This window comes from Astatotilapia calliptera, chromosome 20 (genome assembly GCF_964374335.1).
Source record: "Astatotilapia calliptera chromosome 20, fAstCal68.1, whole genome shotgun sequence".
Lineage (NCBI taxonomy): Eukaryota > Metazoa > Chordata > Actinopteri > Cichliformes > Cichlidae > Astatotilapia > Astatotilapia calliptera.
Genome location: NC_137441.1, coordinates 23,438,265 through 23,458,239, shown reverse-complemented (window position 1 = coordinate 23,458,239; position 19,975 = coordinate 23,438,265). Strand labels below are relative to the sequence as shown.

General features: G+C 40.0%; 1 protein-coding gene across 4 annotated transcripts in view; it reads right to left on the bottom strand.

Moving 5' to 3' along the window:
- Nucleotides 1–166: 166 nt before the first annotated feature.
- The window catches only part of LOC113013215 (solute carrier family 41 member 1), a 38,505-nt gene continuing 18,696 nt past the window's right edge, over nucleotides 167–19,975 (bottom strand). For all 4 annotated transcript variants that reach the window (XM_026153937.2, XM_026153938.2, XM_026153935.2 and 1 more), the window contains exons 4-11: nucleotides 18,784–18,855; nucleotides 18,323–18,467; nucleotides 16,918–17,064; nucleotides 14,982–15,126; nucleotides 13,382–13,461; nucleotides 8,702–8,836; nucleotides 7,958–8,106; nucleotides 167–4,735 (exon numbers count right to left, since the gene is read on the bottom strand). In XM_026153937.2, the coding sequence (XP_026009722.1) occupies nucleotides 4,562–4,735; nucleotides 7,958–8,106; nucleotides 8,702–8,836; nucleotides 13,382–13,461; nucleotides 14,982–15,126; nucleotides 16,918–17,064; nucleotides 18,323–18,467; nucleotides 18,784–18,855 (1,047 nt within the window). In that variant the 3' untranslated portion in view covers nucleotides 167–4,561. The remainder of the gene's footprint in view (nucleotides 4,736–7,957; nucleotides 8,107–8,701; nucleotides 8,837–13,381; nucleotides 13,462–14,981; nucleotides 15,127–16,917; nucleotides 17,065–18,322; nucleotides 18,468–18,783; nucleotides 18,856–19,975) is intronic.

The following is a 19,975-nucleotide window of genomic DNA, read 5'->3' as shown; positions in this document are numbered from 1 at the left end:
TGGTTTTTTTGCAACTCGTGCAAAAATCACTGTTCGTGCATTCTTTACACTTTCAGCAGTAGGAATAGTAAAACTGCCCCAAACTTTAAAAACCATACACATGCTGGAGTAGCAGGACTTTTTTTTTTTTTCTTATTTGTATGATAATGCCACAGACAATCGGAAATTAGTCTGTTAGTTTTTTATTAAAATAGAACTGTTCATAGCCACAAAGTCACATTAACACTCACCAACAATTTTGCTTTAATCTCCAGACACATAAGACAGCACAGTGTAGGTATGGAAGCTTGAAGAACTGAACACAGCAAGATTAGAAAATAAAGGCGCTTTAAAAAGGCCCTAACGTCATAACGTGGCAGTGTCAACACTGAAGTACAGTACAAGCTCTGACAAAGGTAAAGGAAAAGACAAAGAACTGTTGCAACATTTAAATACAGATTGAGATGCTTGTAGATGAGATTTTAGTTACAACATGGTTGACATTTTTGCTTTCAAGGCAACTTCAGACTACTAATAAAACACAGTGCAAGTTTGCAGTCAGATGTTTTTGTTCCAGTTGCACTCCATACTGTCCAATAGGGCTGGATGATACACTAAAAAAGAAATGAATAAAATACAGGTTTGCTTTCTTGCAAAAAGCTAGATGCAAAGACTGACCACTCTCAATTAAAAGCCATTTAGCAGTGAGCTAAGTTGAGCTAATAGCTAGCAGGTATATTATATTAGCAGTTAATGTTCGTTTTCATTGTTTATAACTTGTAGATTTTTAGGCCTCACTCACACAAGCCTAGAGACTAGTGGACAACCCTGTCTTCCCAGTTTCACTACCACCTGTCGAATAGTTTTTAAAAGTCAGCATCTTCTGGACAATTTGCTGAAGACCGCAGCAATCTGCTCGTGACTAAAGCAATTTCAAGGAGGTTTTTGGTGCAGTACCATATATCTTTCTGCAATCATTTTCATGCTAGTGACTGCACACAATACAGAGAAACCAGTTGCCAGTCGAATGCACGCTGCCCTGGTCTCTAGGCCCGTATGAAATGAGCTGAGCAAGCAACCTCACAGTGAGTTCTCACAGCAATTCACAACTGATCAGAGAATACATGTTTGGTTGTTGCCAGATGGTTGCAGACTGTGTGACTAGGTCCTTAGGTTATGTTAGTGCTAAGATAAATAGTTGTCACTCTAAAGTTTAAAGCAAACAAGTATTTAGCTATCTTTAACAATTAGCTAAACTGCTACCATTGCTTCACTTTAAAGGTTTAGCTGTAATTAGCAGGTGCTAGCTTACCTAAGCCACTTATTCTATACCTTACACATATAGCTCTATTGAGCTATACATATAAGTATAGCTCAATAGGGAGCTATACAAGCATAAAGTTATGCTAGTTTTAAGGTACAGAGTGTTTCACTATTTAAAATTCATATTACGGTGATTGCCTTTGACATAGATAAATAGTTATTTTTTTCCATTTTACAGTTTAAGCATTTAACTGGGATAAAAGGCAGCACTGTGAACAAGTTATCGCCATCACTAGAACTTGGGTCCATGTTTATAAAATTACCAAATTAAATGCTCAAGTAATGTTCCCATGTTTTTATCTGTGATTGTTCTCTTTAAACCATTTGGTGTAGTGGTCTGCAGGTATGCGAGACTCCACTTTGGATCAGAGCATTTTGTAGTTACAAGGTGACCCTCAAGTGAGGCCCAATGCAAATACCCTCTAATTTGTTATAACCTGGCAGACATCACGCCACCTATGGTAGACTACAAGAACATCATTTTATATGTCGTCCATGTGAACATGAATGAAGCGGGGGGACTACTACAACAACTCTGGCTTTACCAGCAACATCCATTTATTGGCCTTCTTATCCAAATATTTTACTCTTTTACATTTTTAGAAATGGCAGTTGAAAATAATAATTTATTAAAACACTAAACTTTTCCTTTTAACAGTTTTAAATTAAATGTGCGTCTAATTTGGATCACTGTCAAAAATTCAAACAGCAGACAATCCACAGTCAAACAAACATAATAGTCTAAAGAACTAATTTCCTAAAACTGTCATATTAACCTTAATCGTTATGCGAATGACAAATTTTAAATTATATCATCCAGCCCCTTCACCCACACTGGTTACGACTCACTTGTGTGCTGGTACAACACAATCTTAGCTGTGGTCTAAAATCTCACAGTATCACAGTTAATACACTAATCTCAGATGACTAACCTGGAATTCAAGTAGTACACGTCTATTGTTCTTATGCACCTAGTGCTTAACAGTGTTACAATAAAAGCTTTTAGCAAAGACCTATTAACACTGCAGTACCTCACATAAATGTTCACTGAGAAGACAGGTTGTTGACAGAAACACATTTATGTCTGAGGTTTACTCGAAAAGTGCATGCACGTGAAAAATGAGAAACTCTCCTTGTGTTTAATGAGTGCATGTACACACACATTCGTGTTTCAGTGTTATTTTGAAACATCATGTAAACTCAAACAGAAAGACAAGGACATAGTTTGGGCCAGTCTGATTTAGTCACCCAAATGCTGTCATGAACTTTTACCGATTCTATCTTTTATGTTTTATTGAACATTTGAATGTGCAAAGTCTGAATATAAAGCAGCTTAAACATGAATTTAACTGTTACGTGAATTAAAAAAGGGCACAGTGAACACAGGCAGAATGTGACACCAGATGCAAATTATACCAGCGTGGATTAAACGTGTCCACAAGAGTGGGATATTTCTGAACTCTGCTATTTTGGGGTTTTAAGACAAGACAAAGAAAATCAAGGATATCAAGACAGACTATGACCAAGAACTGGGGTTAAAGGTAAGTTTTGGATTTGGTCAAGAGCTGAGCTAAAACCTTAAAGTCCAATATGTGCAAAGACTTTCCATAACAGACAAAATAAGTATGCACTCACTGCTGTAATGATGAGGTCTTCTGGTTCTGAAAAAAATCACTGAATAGTAAGGCTTTGTTGACCCTCCATTAAAGGGATGTAATATCAAGTAGTGAGAGAATTCCAGAGGCAGCTGTCTGGTTTTTTTAAAATCATCAAGTGGCAGCACAAAGTTCACAACTATCAAAATATTGCAGAACGCTTTCTGAACATTGAGATCGTGACGCACAAGGTGAGAGGTGCACACACATTTTCACACTTCAGTGTTTAGAAACACATTTTTAACAATTTCTAGTATGATGTGAAATCTGAACAACAATCTCCTTTCTCGTAATCATTAGCTTATTGACCTAATGTGCACACTAATGATACTGTACATTTATCTAGTGAATGTCCAACAAGAAGCTCTACATAATCTGAACATTAGATATTCAGGAGAGCGCTGTGCATCGTGGACAAGAGAAAAAAAAGATTTACAGATGTCAAACATTTAACAGTTATTATTTCTGTCCGTCCATCTGTCTCAGTATCTCAACATTATAAATCTGCACAAAGACTGGTGTCTATTTTGATTGTTAGAATCCTTATAAAGTACATTCTGTGGATTATGATAGAGATAAGAAGATTATCATGAGAACATTCCCCATTATTTTATATTCCAGTTAGTGCAGCAGTCCCCAACCTTTTTGGTGCCACGGACCCGTTTAGTGTCAGACAAGGTTTTCACGGATCGGCCTTTAAGGTGTCGCGGATAAATACAACAAAATAAAATAATATGACCAAGACAAAAACCGTGGTATTTTGTAAGTATAATAATAAACGCGAATTCACTGTGTAATTGTGTAACTTTATTAGCAGCATCCTTCTGAAATGGGCCAACAACATTGAGAGTAACATCCTCTTCTCTGCCCCTTAATGCTCTCTGGTCGCTATGGTAACGCATAAATATTTCTTTGAAAATAAGTCTCACAATTAAAACATGGGAAAAGACCCAGGGACACTGAGTTAACGATACATTTCACACCTGAGCCTCAACTCACGTGGCCCGTACCGAACGATTCCAGTCGGTGGCCCGGGGGTTGGGGACTGCTGAGTTAGTGTATGACATATGTCATTTATACGGTGACATATATCATCTTCTCCATCCTCCAAAGTCAATGCATAGTGCAGTGCACCCAAAGACGGGCTGCTTTAAGTCTGTTCTATCCCTTAGATTTAAAAAGACAAAACAAAACCTTGCTGTCATGCCACTATGATAAGTTGCTACATATTCCACGCAGGGTAACCACATAAGGACCAAGAAACAGAGGAATCATAGTCAACATTAATTCAAAATGAAGGACATCATTTTGGCTAGGCAAAAAAAAAAAAAAATTGATTGGTTGCTAGGCTTAAAGTGGATGTGTCCAAGCAGAATAACCTATCCAGATGAATGGATGTAAATGGGTGGATGTCACCAGTGCTGTACCTCCCATCAGTGTAAAGGTTTGAATTGTGACAAATACGGATTTCTCAGGCGCAGTGGGAAAGATCCAAAAATGCTTTATTGTCCAATCAAAAGCATTTTTGTTAATGTAACAAAAATCGGGTTCAATACGATGGTGGCAGGCTAAGAGTTCAGTTCTTAATGGAAAAAAAAATCAGTTTATAGACCCAGGCTTTGAACCACTGACACGCAGCGGAAACAGAGAGCCAGGAAACCAGTGCCGAGCAGGTCTCCCAGGGCAGTCAGGTACGGGATGGAGAAGTTGTCAGGGTCCAGACTCCGTCTCCACATCAAACGGACAATTAGGTCAGCAACATAAAGGAGGATAGCCACCTGAAGAGAGAAGACAACTGGGCTGTGAGTGTCAAAATGAGTACTTGTAAAGTTAGCTTCTTTTCTAACTATTAGCTGCCAGTAATGGACAAATAATCTAATGATATACATGATTTAAACAGCTAAAAGGAAAAGATGGGCGGTTGAAAGTATGGCTAAAGGAATGAAGTTGGTGAATGTAATGGCCCAACTGTCGAAACTGAAAGACCTGTTGTAACAGTATAGTAATATTTAGCAACTGAAAATAAAATGATGGGGAATTTGAATAGTTTTCTAAAGGTTGTCTGTGAAGGTTCTCAGTCATCCAGGTCAGTCTAAGGAGCTTGGAAAGAAAAGCTTCTTGAAGAATTTAAAGAAGTCCAGAGGCTTTTCTTAGACTTTTCTAAAGGTTAAGGGAAAGTTGTAAAAATGGCTAATAGTTAAAGTATGGTTAAATCTGTCCCTAAAACAATGGTTGAAATGAGGAAATGTCAGCGAATAGTAAAGCAAATGATTTAAATAGTAACTGTAACATTATTAAGATTAAGAGAATAAACAATGGTTCAAGTATTAAATGTTAGCTCAAGCTGTTGGACAAAAAAAAATGGTTTGAGGTAATTAAATGAGATTTTTAACTGCACATCATCAACTGCTGGAACAGAAAGTAACTGAATAATCAGTTAGTGATCCAGTTGCCTAGGTGGTCCTCTAAACCATTTACTATCAAGTTATATGCCAATCAGTGCTTCCCTGGAACTTGTGAAAAGTGTATCCCAGGTCCTGATCACTTCCCATCACTAACGCTTATGTCATGCGTAGTTCCTTTTAGTTGCCCAATGTCATTCTCCATCTGTGGTCTCTGTTTGGCGCTTTGCTTCTAGTTCAGATGCAGCTTACAGTTTTTTCTGATTGCGTAAGCACATTTTTTGTAACTATTGGCTAATTTTGCAAAACTCTTCACACAAATAAGAAAACCTGTCACCCAATAATCAAAACATTGTAGTTCTCTTGCAAAAGCAAACACAGCTAGATTAACTCTTCACACCTTCGTAAAAATGGTGTTTCCGTATCAAACAGTACACACAAGCCATCATCTACTAAGCACACAATGCGCCAACTGCACACTGATGGTATGAATACAAAACACATCTGGCTTTGCTTTCTCTGTGCACAAGGTAGGCTATGTCAGTTTGAGCTCATACTTCTGTCATAGATCCATAAGCATAGAGGGATCCAAACTTCAAGTACTGGTGTTTATTCAAACACATCAAAACAAACACAAGTGTTTATTTCCAAGTGTAGGATTATTTGCAATCGCCATAATGACTATATGGGTTACTTGGTCTGCAGTGAACATGCTTCCTCTGCCCCCAGCATCTGGTCATCTAGCAATTCTGTAAAGTAACAATTTCAGTATTTTTACATCAGTGGTATTGGTGTGTTTCTCATTGGCATATGGCAGTGCTACAAATCTTTGTGCGAAGTGACTGTACTAACCGATTCTCATTTCAAGATGTCCTTATGGTACTTGCTACAGTGTAGCGGCTCGAGTTAGGCTGGACCCGTTGGCCAGCTACCCTCAGGGTCATTCCACGGTTGATTACATGGTCCACTATTGTAGCTCTGATGTCATCAGCAATTCTATTTCTTACTCTTCCTACCCTTCCTCTCCCCCCTCCTCATCTTCCTCTCCCCCCTCCTCGTCTTCCTCTTGCTCCTCCTTGTCCTTGTCGTCCTCTTCATCCTACTTCTTCACCTCCACGTCCTCTTCCTCGGCCTCCTCTACTTCTCACTCTTTCTGCTCCCTCCATTGTACTCCGCACACACAGCTTACCTGTATTATAGTGCTTAGGCTGATTGCAAAGTGAACGAATTATCTAAAAAAGTTTTCACATGTGAAAGTGTGCCAGACAGTTGGCAAATTAGTGTTAATGATAGCCATACATGTGTATACTTTTGCTACGAGTGTGTTGGAAATTTGGTAATTGAGTGTTGTGCAGTGAATTGTGCCTACAGTTTTTGTGCTTTTAGTTTTGCAAACTCAGTGAGTGGTTTTGCTATAAGTCTGAATAGTTTTAGAGATTGTGCTACAGGAATCACAGTTAGGGTTTAAGCATTCAGAAAAAACTGTAAGACGCAGCTCTAACTTTGATAGTGAATGCTCTCTGTTTCCAGTTTGTGGCACACTTTAAGTTTCAGTATCATTCTGTGATTAGTTACCAACTGTCTGGCATCTAAACATGTGCGGCATTTACAAGCGTGCACACTGGGCGACCGCAGCAATGTGCTAGTGACCAAAGTAAGCAACAGGACATTTTTGGTGCACCACACTCTCTGAGACAGATTTGAACCAGCAACCTCAGGTGATCACGCACCAGTCAGTGGGAGAACGTGCATTTTCCCCTGAAACCGACCTGAGGGAGCGACGGGGTTTTCAACCGGTCTCTAGGCCGGTGTGACTAATGCCTAAAGTGGTAGAAGTAGAGCTGACTTTAAATAAATAAGATAAGTGGTTTAAAACAACTAAAAGTAAACAGCTTTCTAACAGTTGTTTATAAAAAAGAAAGAAAGAACAAACAGCTGTTGGAGAGGAAAAAATAAAACCTAGTGGATGAATAGTTGGAGCAGATGATTAGAATGTATATCTAAAAGTGATGGTTAAATGGTTACATGGTCTATATTGATTGTATTAAGTATTTGATTATCAGCTGAAAAATCTGTGATCCGTGGCAGTGTCCTATGAAGCTTCCTAGAAATGGAATCAACTTTTCTGGGCTTGGGCTGTTAGGAAATCTGACATCTGGAACCTCCAGGAGATTACCGAGAGTGCCAAACTATTATTGACTTGGTATCAAAGGACAAAACACAGAATTCTGTTCAGTAACACAGACTTTCCAAACACAAGATAGATGATGTTATGCTGGGGATTGCGCTGGACTTTCTGCTCTATCCTGGAGCAACTCTTTATCCCAGTGAGCTGCTCAAACACACACCTGGTACAGGTCATTTCACACTTTGGTAACAGGTGGTTGCGGCCATTTTGATCAGACTGTACAAAGTCTAAGTCTATAATGTACCTTCTGATGACTGGTTTTCACAGTCTCTGTCAGACTGTCATTGGAAACTTGAGGGTCAGCTGAGAGCCAACGAGTTCATGAGAAACCGCTCAGTCTTGGCTACCATCAACAGGAAAACCCAAATGATTTCTTACAGTGTATGTGGCATGGGGCTGAATCAGTGTACCTGTATCAGAGCAGCACACAGGTAGCAGACAGTGAAGGCTATGGTGATAGGTGCCTCCTCTCCTTGTAGCAGAGAGATGGCGTAAAGGAAGACCAGGTGACCGGGTATAACGAGCATCAACAGCACCCGTGCTGACTTTGAGTTGACCCCTGGGAGACAGAAAATGTAAGAAAATAGTGCCTTTTGTTATCAACCACTGATCTGTATCACCAATCTTTTGACTCCAACTTCTAGTCTAAACTTTACTGTGATTGTATGATGTAACATAATATGAGTTATTTTACAAGCTCCACATTGTCAATATTGTCACCACTTATAGTTAATCTGACATCAACAGCTGACTTTTTACACATTCTGCAGACTCTGATTGACATCAGCATATTTGGAAGTCTTATTTGCAGTCAGCTAATAGATCAAGCCCCACATTCACACGAGCTGGCCGTTTGTCTCTGGCTGAAAATGACGATGATGGTGGTGAGACAGTGAGTTTAAAACTATGGTGTGGCGGGGCCTGTTGGGTGGCCCTGGGGCTGTAGCTCTTGGGTTTGGATTTCGTGAAGAGGCTGGCTCTTCCTGGGGTTCAGGCAGGTTGGGGTGGGCTGATTCTGTGTCTAGAATGCTTGATTCCAGCCCCTCATTAGTAGAATTTGTTTTTTACCAATGCCTGTTAGGACATTTAAAGTCAGTTTCCTTAAATCGTTTAAATTTCTGGTTTAGAGAGCTTCCACCGCATGGCAGCATTACCTGAGGAGAAGAAGGTGATGCAGGGATTGGGCCAGTGCTGCCTCATCTTGTAGGGTAGCACCCCTGGGATGCTCCAAAAGTGCAGATAGGTAGAGATCCTGCTGGCCTGGATGGCTACCAAGTTGCCACCCACTCCTATGCATGGGAAGAGAAGGCAAGAGGATGAACGAGCTGAGTCAAAGATGATGTAAACAAAGCAAGAGAAACTACAGGGTGGTTACCAAAGTTCTCTCCCACAAAGAACAGTAAACACAGCTTTAGTGACGCTTAATCTCATTTATTGCTGCCGGCACACAAATTAGGCCAAATAATGACACACTCTTGGCATAGCTGTGATCCGGACAGGGTCTGCAGAGAGACGCGAGCCAGAGCAACGCTAAAGCCTGACCACTCGAGTCACAGTAACTGAAACATAAGAGAGATGAGTACAAAAGAGCACTGCAAAGTGTGGAGACTAGTCGCACATGCACGTGGAACGCCACACAAATAAAACTGTCGGTAAAAATCAGAATGGGACAAATTCTGGCATAAATATTGTGTCAATACTGGTTGAGCATGAACTGTTTGATGAGCCATTTTCTGATTTCTAATGTGCTCCAGGTGGGTTACACAATCAAACTGGAAGATAAGATGCTGGGTGAAACGAATTTGTTCGCCTCTTCAAAGTCGCATTTCGACACAATCAAGGACAGCTTTTGCAGATCCCGCTGCTTTTCACAGTCCATTTTCATCTGATAGTGATATCTGTGACAACTCGGTTATGTCAAGCACCCTTCCAAGTACTTAGCCCCACAAAAAACAAAACCAAACAAAAAAAAAAAGAGAGGCACAGTTGCCATTAGGATAGGGAGAGGGGTGTTTTGTGAGGAAAACATAATGCTGGTTATATTTTGCAAGCCAGAATAGGAAATTTAAACCAGATGGGAAATTTAGAAATTATAAGCGTGGCGCAAAGAGCGTACGAATTATGAAACAGCCAGAGGATGGGCAGAATCAAAATGAGAAACAGTGACAGGGAGGATCTGTGGTTATTCAAGGCCCTATGAGCTGTGCCAGCACACTGGCTGTGCATCATTAGTGGTTTACATTGACTTCTCTCCTATACTCATCGGCTCTCTGCACGCATCACCTCACAGCCAAACCACTCGGCCTTAGGGCTGCTTCTTTTTTGCTTCCTCTTCTCTATGTCATGATGCAGTTTTCATTAAGGCATAAGTTTGACACACATTAAAGATGACGATCAGGTCTCTATAAGCACAGTGTGACGATCTCTCTGCTCGTCCTTATGTTTATTTGACAGGTTTATGGTACACACTGTACTACTGCGTCTCAAAAAATGTATATTTTACAGATTCAGTGCACATAAACAGAAATATTTCACCTTTTTCTTTTAATAGCTCATGAAAAGCAGGAATCCAGTATCTCAGATTTAAGTATGTCAATAAATTACTATTCAAACAGCATAAACACCTTACATCTCTCACCCTTGTTTAGCACATACAGCCGCAATCATTTGGCAAACTTCTGATTTAATGGTTACCCGGATGACGATCATTCACATCCTCCAGGAGAGGATGAACAGTGTTAAAACTGCTACCAAATGGTTCACTGACCATGTTAATACTGTCCTGCCAACTCACCTCACCTAAACTCTAAAAGAATCTTGAAGGTATTGTGAAGAGGAAGATGAAAAACACGCAGGCAGAGCTGAAGGCTGCTGTCAAAATAACACCTCAGCAGTTCCACATGCTGACTGCCTCCGTGCCACGCTACATTTATGCAGTAATTTGTGGTGATGGAGCTCCCAACCAAGTATTAACATCTTAAAGAAACATACATTTCAGAAGCTGGACATTCCTGTACTGTAAATCCTGTTTTTTTATTGATCTGAGGAGATTTTCTAATGATTTTTGGGATGCTTTTTAATGCTGGTAAGTTGGACACATGGGTACTATGGGAACCGATTGGCTTTGGGAACCAACACCAAGTGGCCACTAGATGAACTGCAGTTTTTAGCTTCATTTTTAAATTTTTGTTTGTTTTTTATGCTTGCCTCTAAAAGAGTAGCTTGACTTGCTGCATCTTATTACTCATGTATTTGCATCATTATAATGGCACAATCGAATCAACCACAAATAGTTTGCCAAGTCTACTTAGCTGCTGTTGCAACGCTCGACCTTTTCAAATTTTGTCTGTGGCTGTTTTGTTTGTGATTGTAGCTACTCTGACAGTTGGTTCTTCTTATTCTCTTCTTATTTGACACAACAGCAAAGGTGATGTAGATAAAGTCAGCATCCTCAAAAGTAAACAACCTAAGTAGAAGCTAGTAGTCCCATCAAAAGAGCATTTATTTTATTTTATTGTAAGATAATAGTATTAAGTCAAACAATATGGGAATGAAGAAACTGTAGTTCCTGTCCAGTTATGGCAAGCTCCAACACTGATGTTAAAATGGTTGATTTTAAAGCAGAAATAATATGTTTATAGCTAGGTATAAAAAAACGAAATAAAACAAATAATATTTATACTGTAGGCAGTTATACGGTACCAAGTGCCTGCTAGGTCTTCCCAAATGGTTAGCTGATGACCTAGCATGCTAGTAGGGCTGTTCGATATAACGATATATATCGGGTGACGATATAAAAACGTCTATCGTTTCATTTTACGCTATCGTTTGTTTCGTGGTGTCGGAAAATAAACTGTTTACGGTAATATTTTTTCATTGTTTTGATGGTCACTGTAGTGGCTATATTAATTTCTTAAAGTTCTCTTTTTCTCTTTTAATATAACCACACTACGGACAGACAAGCGCCTGTTTTTATGCGTTGTGGTTAGCAACAACGACGGTAACACCATCGCGTGTCTGCTTGTTTATGTTTCACATAAACCTTTCACAATAAAGCTCAAGATCCTGTTGAGACTTTTCAAAATAAACTGAAAGAGCAGATTATTTACGGATGAGAAGTAAAAAAGAGCCGCCAGGTGCTAAAAAATAAACCTTAGACTCAAACGTTAGAACAGGCTTTTCCCCGCAGCACGCCGTGTAATAAATACTCACAAAGAAAACGGCGGCTGTTACAACTTATGTCTAAAATTGTATAGTTTCATGCATCTGTTAAAACACTCGATTCCAGCTACATGACGCGCAGCTGGAAACACTTCCCGCAAGTCGAGCTGCCCGAGATTCACAGAATTTACAGAAAATGTTACATTTTTGTGATTTATATCGTTATCGGACGATAGATGTCTTATATTGGGATATGAGATTTTGTTCATATTGCACAGCCCTACATGCTAAGCCCTTTTCCAAATATAAAAAAAAAACTAGAGTCAAGAAACCAAACTTCAAACTTTAAAACAGTCGTCCACAAACCAGTAGTTGATGTCATGCTGGCTAGGTCCATCTTTTATCTGCAGTCTATAATTTAGAACCATATCCCTGTTTGGCTGCTTCGCTTTCAATAGTTGGTCAAATAGGTGAGAAACTAGATTTATTCTTCACTCTTTTCCATTTTTAAATCACAAAATATTGCATTTTAGGTACAAGTGATTATATTTTGGTAAAAGAAGAACTCTGATTAAGCAAAATAAAACATAGAAATTGAGTTTCCAAAAGATGCACGAAAGCAGTTTGATGCCCTTACATCACGGCTCTGGTGCATAAGGAAAAAGTTGGTTCTTCTCAAATGTTCCAGTGGTTTTAAGGCTTCATTTACAGGACATTTTGGCAGTTCTTCAGGTTTTAGCCCATTAACTTCAAATCATGTGTACTTTAACATTAGGGCTGAACATTTTCCGAAGCATCACATATGATTTTAGACTGGTTTCCCGCTAGCAGCTGGTTTCAGTTCATTTCACAATGGCAATTAACATCCACTTGGAAAAAAAAGGCTCAAGTACTTGAGGAGAGGTCATCATGCATGGTAATTTAGACTGTTCTGAATGCCCCCAATTGGTATTACATAATATGTTCTTAGTGCTTTGGCGGTGAATATAAACAAAATTGTTGCCAAATTCAAAGTTTTACTTCAGCAAAGTTCTTGTCCTGCTTCCTGTGTTTAGACAAGATTTTAATATTATGAGAAATATGGCTTCAGTTTTCAAATTAAATAGGATTATGTAGAAAAACACTGAACACTGATATCCAGCCAGTCTGGATGGGTCATCCACCGACCACATTTATATTTTTCTTCCGTGTTTACAGCTTTTTAATGTCAGACGTCAGAGCTGTTAAACACACAAAATAGTAGCGTTTACAGTTTTCTTGGAAGGAAATCAATAAAGAAAAATCCTTTGATCAAGTCAAAGTATTTGGATGGGGATTTTAGATGCACTCAAATCCTGGTAAAATGAAATATTTCAGCCGTGCCCCGAGAGGTGGACTGTGCTGTAAAATCTGTGCTTACTGTGGTGCTCATGCACAACAAACCCGAACATGAGCAGCTATCACTATTTCTAAATCAAATGAGAGTTTGACATTAAATTTTAAGCTCATTTGATTTAACTGCAGCACTTTTTCAAATTTTATTACTATACCCATGTGACACAGATCTCAACTTCCTACAACTTTGAGCTGGCTGACACACAGAAACTCACTGTCATCAACTACCGCACAGGCATTTGTACAGACATGTTCAAGTAATTACATGTGGCACCGTTTCATTTTAGAGACCTGCTTACCATTAATGACAGGAGTGAAGATAGCCATACCCTCGAAGTTGGGATCACTCACTGTCTTGTCCAGTATAAGGCCTCCAAAGCTGGACAGCACAAACACAAAGGCAATCACAACACAGCAATACAACCTATGTACTCATATGCTGTACATACAGCGTGATGCATGATTTCTTAGTTTTGGTCCATATTTGTCACACTTACAGAGTTCACATCATCAAACCAATGTTATTAGACCAACGTAACCCCAGTCAACACAGATGCTGTTTTTAAATGAAAAGCTCTCCAAACCTACCTGCCCTACAGACAAAAGTAACAGCCACTAATTCTAATAAGCAGCTGTGCCACCATTGGCGGTGAGAACTACAAGGAAGCATTTGTGATAACTGGCAGTGACTCGTTCCCATCGTTGTGGAGGAATTTTGGCTCTCTCTTCTTTTGCTTTTAGGATTTGTGTCACTAGACCACTCCAAAACCTTCATTTTGTCCTTTTAAGCCATTCCGAAGTGGAGTTGCTGGTGTGTTTTAGATCATTGTCCTGCTGTATAATTTGAGTGCCCTTGAGCTTCAGGGCACAAACTGATGGCCAGACATTCTTCTTCGGGATTTTCTGGTAGAGAGCAGAATTCATGGTTCCATCATGGGATTGCTTTGCTGCTTCAGTCATCCGAATCCTGAAGCAGCAAAGCAATCCCAGACCGTCACACTACACTTGGTATACCGTTCTTTTTAATTAAATGCTTTGTTAGTTTTATGCCAATCGTAACGGGACTCAAACTTTCCAAAACGTATATTTTTCCAAAAGTCTCAGCGATCATCAAGATGGTTTATGGCAAATGTGAGATGAGCCTTTGTGCTCATGTTTGTCAGCAGTGGTTTTCTCCCTGGAACTTTTTGTCAAGCGTCTTTTTTATTGTTGAGTCATGAATTCTGACCTAAACTAAGACCAGCGGTTCTTTAGATATTGTTCCGGGTTATTTTGTGATCTCCGTGATGAGACGTTGGTCTATTGCACTAGCTTTGGTAGGTCAGCCACTCCTGTGAAAGTTCACCACTGGTCCAAGTGTCCTCCATTTGTGGACAATGGCTCTCACAGTCACCTTCATTCTGTCAAAGTCCCAAAGTCTTAGAAATGGCTTTGTAACCCTTTCCAGACTGCCACTGGATATATGTCATTGATTTTGTTGCTCAGCTGTTTCTTTAGATCAGGACAAGATGTGTTGCTTGTTGAGGTCTTGCAGCTTCTTCACTCCACTTGTGGGAAGATTGGCAGTTAAGTGATGGACATCAAATTGCTGTGGAAATGACCTTATAGTATTTCCCAGATTGATGGGCAGCAACAATAGCTCCTCTCAGATGATTGTTAATGTCTTTCCACTTTGACACATGAATGATCCAGATCTCTATAAAGTTGCTCACACTTTATAGGGCTAAGCAGCAGCCTGTTAATTCTTATAGGAGAAGTAAGAGTAGACTTCATACGTCATAAAAAATACTTTTTAATAGGCCTGTATATGTGCAAGAGCCATAAACACACAAAAAACAAATCTATTCACATATAAAGTGCTGTTTATTATTATTCTAGATTAAGTGTTTGAGTGTCTACCTGCTAATGGACATGGCCACTATTACGGGCTGCCATCCTGAACGGAGAACCTCTCTGATCTGAGGGCTTTGTCGGGCCACCAACACCCAGACCGGGATGAGACAGAGAAAGACCAGACACACCATAGGTGACAGGTACCATATGTCTAAAAAAAGAGAGACAGAGAGACAAAGACATTATACTGAAGGTCTCCAAAGAAAGAAAGAAAAAAAGGAGACAAATCCAGTCAGTTATGGGCATGTCTGCATGGGTATGAAAAATGTTATTCAACACAACATTAAAGGCTTTACAGTTTTATACTACATATACAGTAAGTCTGTGATGTAAATGATACTGGCATTTTATCCCCCCTGTACACATACATGACAACCCTCTCAATTTTTCCGGGAGAATCCCGAATTTCAATGCTCCTCCCGAAAATCTCCTTGAGCCACCACTCTCTCGAATTTCTCCTGATTTTCCACCCGGACAACAGAATTGAAAAACCATATCCCAGAATTCATAGCGCGGCCCAGCCAATTCCAGTTTCCAACAATGGCGGCAGCTACTTAGAGTAATAAGAGTAATATTTAAAACTTTCTGGGTCACAATATAAACTTTTAGCATATTTTCAGGCGAGAATGTAGCTGTGTAAACTTTAAATATCTGAACCGACGAGAACAGCGAACTCCCAGCACATCGTTTTCAAACCCCCGCGGTCTTTCGCTACTCAGGTTAAACATGATATATAACTCACTTAGATAACCTAAAAATGTTATTGTTTGACTTATTTCAGTGTTTTTATTTGTTCCTGAGTAAATCGGTTTGGCTGAGATTGAAGTTATTAGATTAGAATAGATTAAATAAAACTTTAAACCCTTGGGAGGGTTGCTCCGGGGTTTTCACACATATGTACATTTACATCACATATGCCAAATAACTAGATGCAGAGGAACACATCTATAATCACCCTTTTTTTGTGTATCAAAATGTCTCAGGGTGTCATTTTGATACACAGTGCACACACACTACAGTGTGTGTTGTGTATACACAGTGCATTCTCACAGTGTGTGTGGAAAAATCTGCCTTTTGCTGCCATCTTCTGGCAGAAAAAAGTCAGTTAAATCTTTCCTTCCAAATTTCAAGGGCACCAAAATACCCTGTATCACTTGTTTTTCACTTGTCACTGGCAGCCACCAGTGCTACCCCTCAGCCTCCCAGCCGAGGGCATCTATGGTATAAATTTGAAAACCTAGGCGATTTCCTTCTTCAGTTATTACACTCACAAGACTATCAGAAAAACTGACCTCTGACCTTGTCCAAGATTTCACCTCATCTAAGATTTTTAGTAGCAGCACCAATGGGATGAATTTAAAAAGCCTGTGTTGCCTCGTTTGAAGCACCGTGCTACGCAGCTCCGGGGCCACAACCGTTATCTCAAACAATAAACTGTGTTAAGGCCGTGGCTTGTAACACAACACCCATTTACTTTCTGAGAGATGTCATTTATTAACAAAAAAAGAAAAAAAAGAAAACATGCAACCAAAACAGATCAAGCACAAAGGCTGGGTCATGAAGGAGAACAAGTGGGTAGAGCTAAGGAGGCGAACAGCCACAAACCAAATACTTCACAGATCACCAGAGGGCGACACCTAGGACATCACATCCAAACAAACACACACAGACATTAACAATAGCAGTGCTAGTGATCTGTAATATTAGAAACTAATTTTATTATTATTATTTAATTTTTTTGTAAATTCTGGATGCTGATCTGGACATACTCCAAAGGTCAATTCTAAGCTGTGTGAAAAATGAAATTTTTAATCCAGCCATAGGTTTGTGAATATAAGGAAAAATACGCACAGTTAAAAGTAAAAAAAAGCCAGGAACTTTAGTGAAACCCAGTGAGCTTGAGATCATATAGTTGCTACTGACATCTCGGCTTTTTCCTCACCTTTATACTCATAGAGCGCGCTGCTGACCCCAGCCAGCAGGGACAGGGTGATCAAATCCCCCAGACTCGCAGCAATGGGAGTGGCCACATTGTCAGGGTTGATTCCCACTTTCCTCGAGCCGATGATCACTCCAATCATCACCAGGCCTGCACAACAGAGTGTGAAGGGACAGAAACACAAAAGACGTGAGACGCTTACACTTTCAATCAACATACGGGGAAAACACAACTGTAGAAAGAAAGAGCCAATTCAGCTTCTTTCATCATGTTTGTGAGACAACAGAATGCTGACGGAAGCTTTTAGCTGGAATTTGTTCGTTTTTCTATATCAACAAAGACAACTGTCAACACGCCAACCTGTCTCACAGAGTGATAGCTGGCCTGGAAAGAGAAAAGAAAAACAAAAGGGTATGAGTAAAAAAACGAATTACAGAGAAACTGAAATGACAGTGTAGAGAGAGACAGTGACGAGGTTTCCCCTGCAGAGCAGAAAATGAAACAAGGACAGTTTTGTTCCTTCACGCATCAGTCCTGCTTAACACCAGAACACTTAAGGTGAGCATGAACTATGGATTATTCGGGGAGTGCATGCTGAGACGGGTAATATAAGGACAGGCACACAGATGAAAGCTGTTTGATTGAAATTTGTTTCACAACAATGAGAAGCCACCCTAAAACACTGTCAGAATAATAACATTAGCTTGTATAACTGTCAAACTGTTACGTATTGTTTGTTATAGTTACAACGAATCACATTCACACCTAGCAGCTTAAATTAAGACCTTAAAAACGGTAGCATCTGCATGGGTGTGTGTCGTTCTGTCTGTCAACATGACAGCTTGAAAAGTTTTTTGTGAATTCTGAGAAAACCTTGTGGGAGTGTGGAGTGGGGTCATGTTAACAACCTATTAAATCCACCGAGGTCTTCAAAGTCAACTTTATTTATTGGTTGAAAATTGGCAAAAAGCCTTATAGCATAGAAACTATGATTATTACACGTGTGGTGTGTATTGCCCACATATAGAAAGTCCTGTATAAAGATTAAAATATCATGACACATTTGACCTCTGACCTCAAGTTCAACAGATTGATCTGAAGGTCAAAGTGATAATAAAGCTATATAGAGCTATTTAGAACTATGTATCTTACATCCAATCAGAAAGTTCCTCTGTCAGGAGGTACTGATGGTGCCTTTTTTATGTGTCTAGTTTGACTATCATAACATCATGAAGAATGTGAGTACAGCTGGTACTCTGGAGTGAATGCTTCATCTGGTTCTTCTAGTTACAGCTTCCGATTTGACCCCTGACCCCTAAACGAAACTGTATGCTTGGGTGACTATATGCTAGAATAACTGACTGTTATTCGAATTTCCAAATAAAGAACATCCCCGCAGCTTACTTACCTAAAGACAGAGCAGCTACAAAGGCGGTGGTGATACTGCTGGCGCACAGGACAGCTGCTTGTTCCAGTTCAATGCCTCCTCTGGAAATCGCCCCTAAACAAATTGCTGCCACTGCGGCGAGGAATCCTACCACTGTGGCCTGGACCTGCCGAAACAGGACAGAGCACAGCAGCGTCAGGCCCCGGCTAAAGTAGGATAGTGAATTTAACATTCAGAACACTGACGGACAGATGTTGGAAGCAGCAATTTTTATGAGTGAATATTTTTTGGCACATTTTTCTCCAAAAAATGGCTTCAGGAATCGTTTAGCCTAAAAAACTGAAGTGGAGTGAGTTTGTACTTAAACACAATGCAGAGAGCAAACTGAAGACAGGAGTCCTGAACTTCTGAACAGTGACAGTCCAGCCCATTATTTACTCTTTTCATATTTTGGGTGTAAATTTCTCCCCGGCATACCTTACCTGAATAAGTGCCAGATTGCTGCACACCATGGTCCATTGTTTATCAGGGTCATCCATTTGGCCTGTGTTAGCCTGCAAACATGGAGTCATGATTCATATGTTGAGGCAAAGGCTCTCACTCAAATAACACAGGTCTGAAAGAAGAAAGTTTTTTGTTAAGATATATAGATATGTATATATATATATATATATACATGGCAGCCTGTTCTAACGTTTGGGTTTGTGGTTTATTGTTAGCACCTGACAACTTTTTGCTTCTTATTCATAAACTCTCTCCATACTCTTTCACATGATACTTGCGTTGATGGCAGAAGAGGCTTGTAGTTTTTGGTGACTGGCAGAGACCAATTTGCGGCATAATTTCATAGGCAATGAAAAATATCTTGCAGTAAACAGTGTGTTTTGCAACAGCATGACATAAATGATAGAGTATAATATGAAAAGGTAGATGTTTTAATATCATCATCCAATGTATCCATCGTAGCCCTATTGGTAAGTGTGTGTTTCTAAAGCAAGGGTGTCCAACTCCAGGCCTCAAGGGCCGCTGTCCTGCAGGTTTTCATTTTATTTCATTTCATTTATTTATTTATTTCACACTTGGTAAAACAGATCAAACAAACCAACCACACTTTCTATCAACAAAGCACTACAACCATGTGTGAAAAGGAGCAGGAAGAAGAAAATATTCTTATTAAACCCTGCCAGGCCTCATTACCAGGCCTCTCGTGAACTTCAAGACATGTTGAGGAGGTAATTTAGCCATTTAAATCAGCTGTGTTGGGTCAAAGACACATCTAAAACCTGCAGGACACCGGCTGTTGAGGCCTGGAGTTGGACACCCCAGTTCTAAAGCCTCTCCACCAGAGGCCTGGGAGTTTGAGGGTCCTGTGCAGTGTCTCGTTGTTCCTAGGACTGCACTATTCTAGACAGAAACCTCTGAGTTGTGCAAAGAATCTGATGGAAGCACTCTTCCAGTTTGGGGGGTTACAGCTCCTAATGCTCCTATTACCACTGGGACCACTTTCGACTTTACCCTCTACGTCTGCCCCAGTAACTCCTTCAGCCCCTCTACTCCTCTATTGTTGCTGTGTGCTGGGATTGCCACATTTATCACAACTGCCGTCTTCTGCTGCTTGTCAAGCATCACTATATCCATCTCGTTCGCCAGGAGCTGCTGGTCCATCCAGAACTC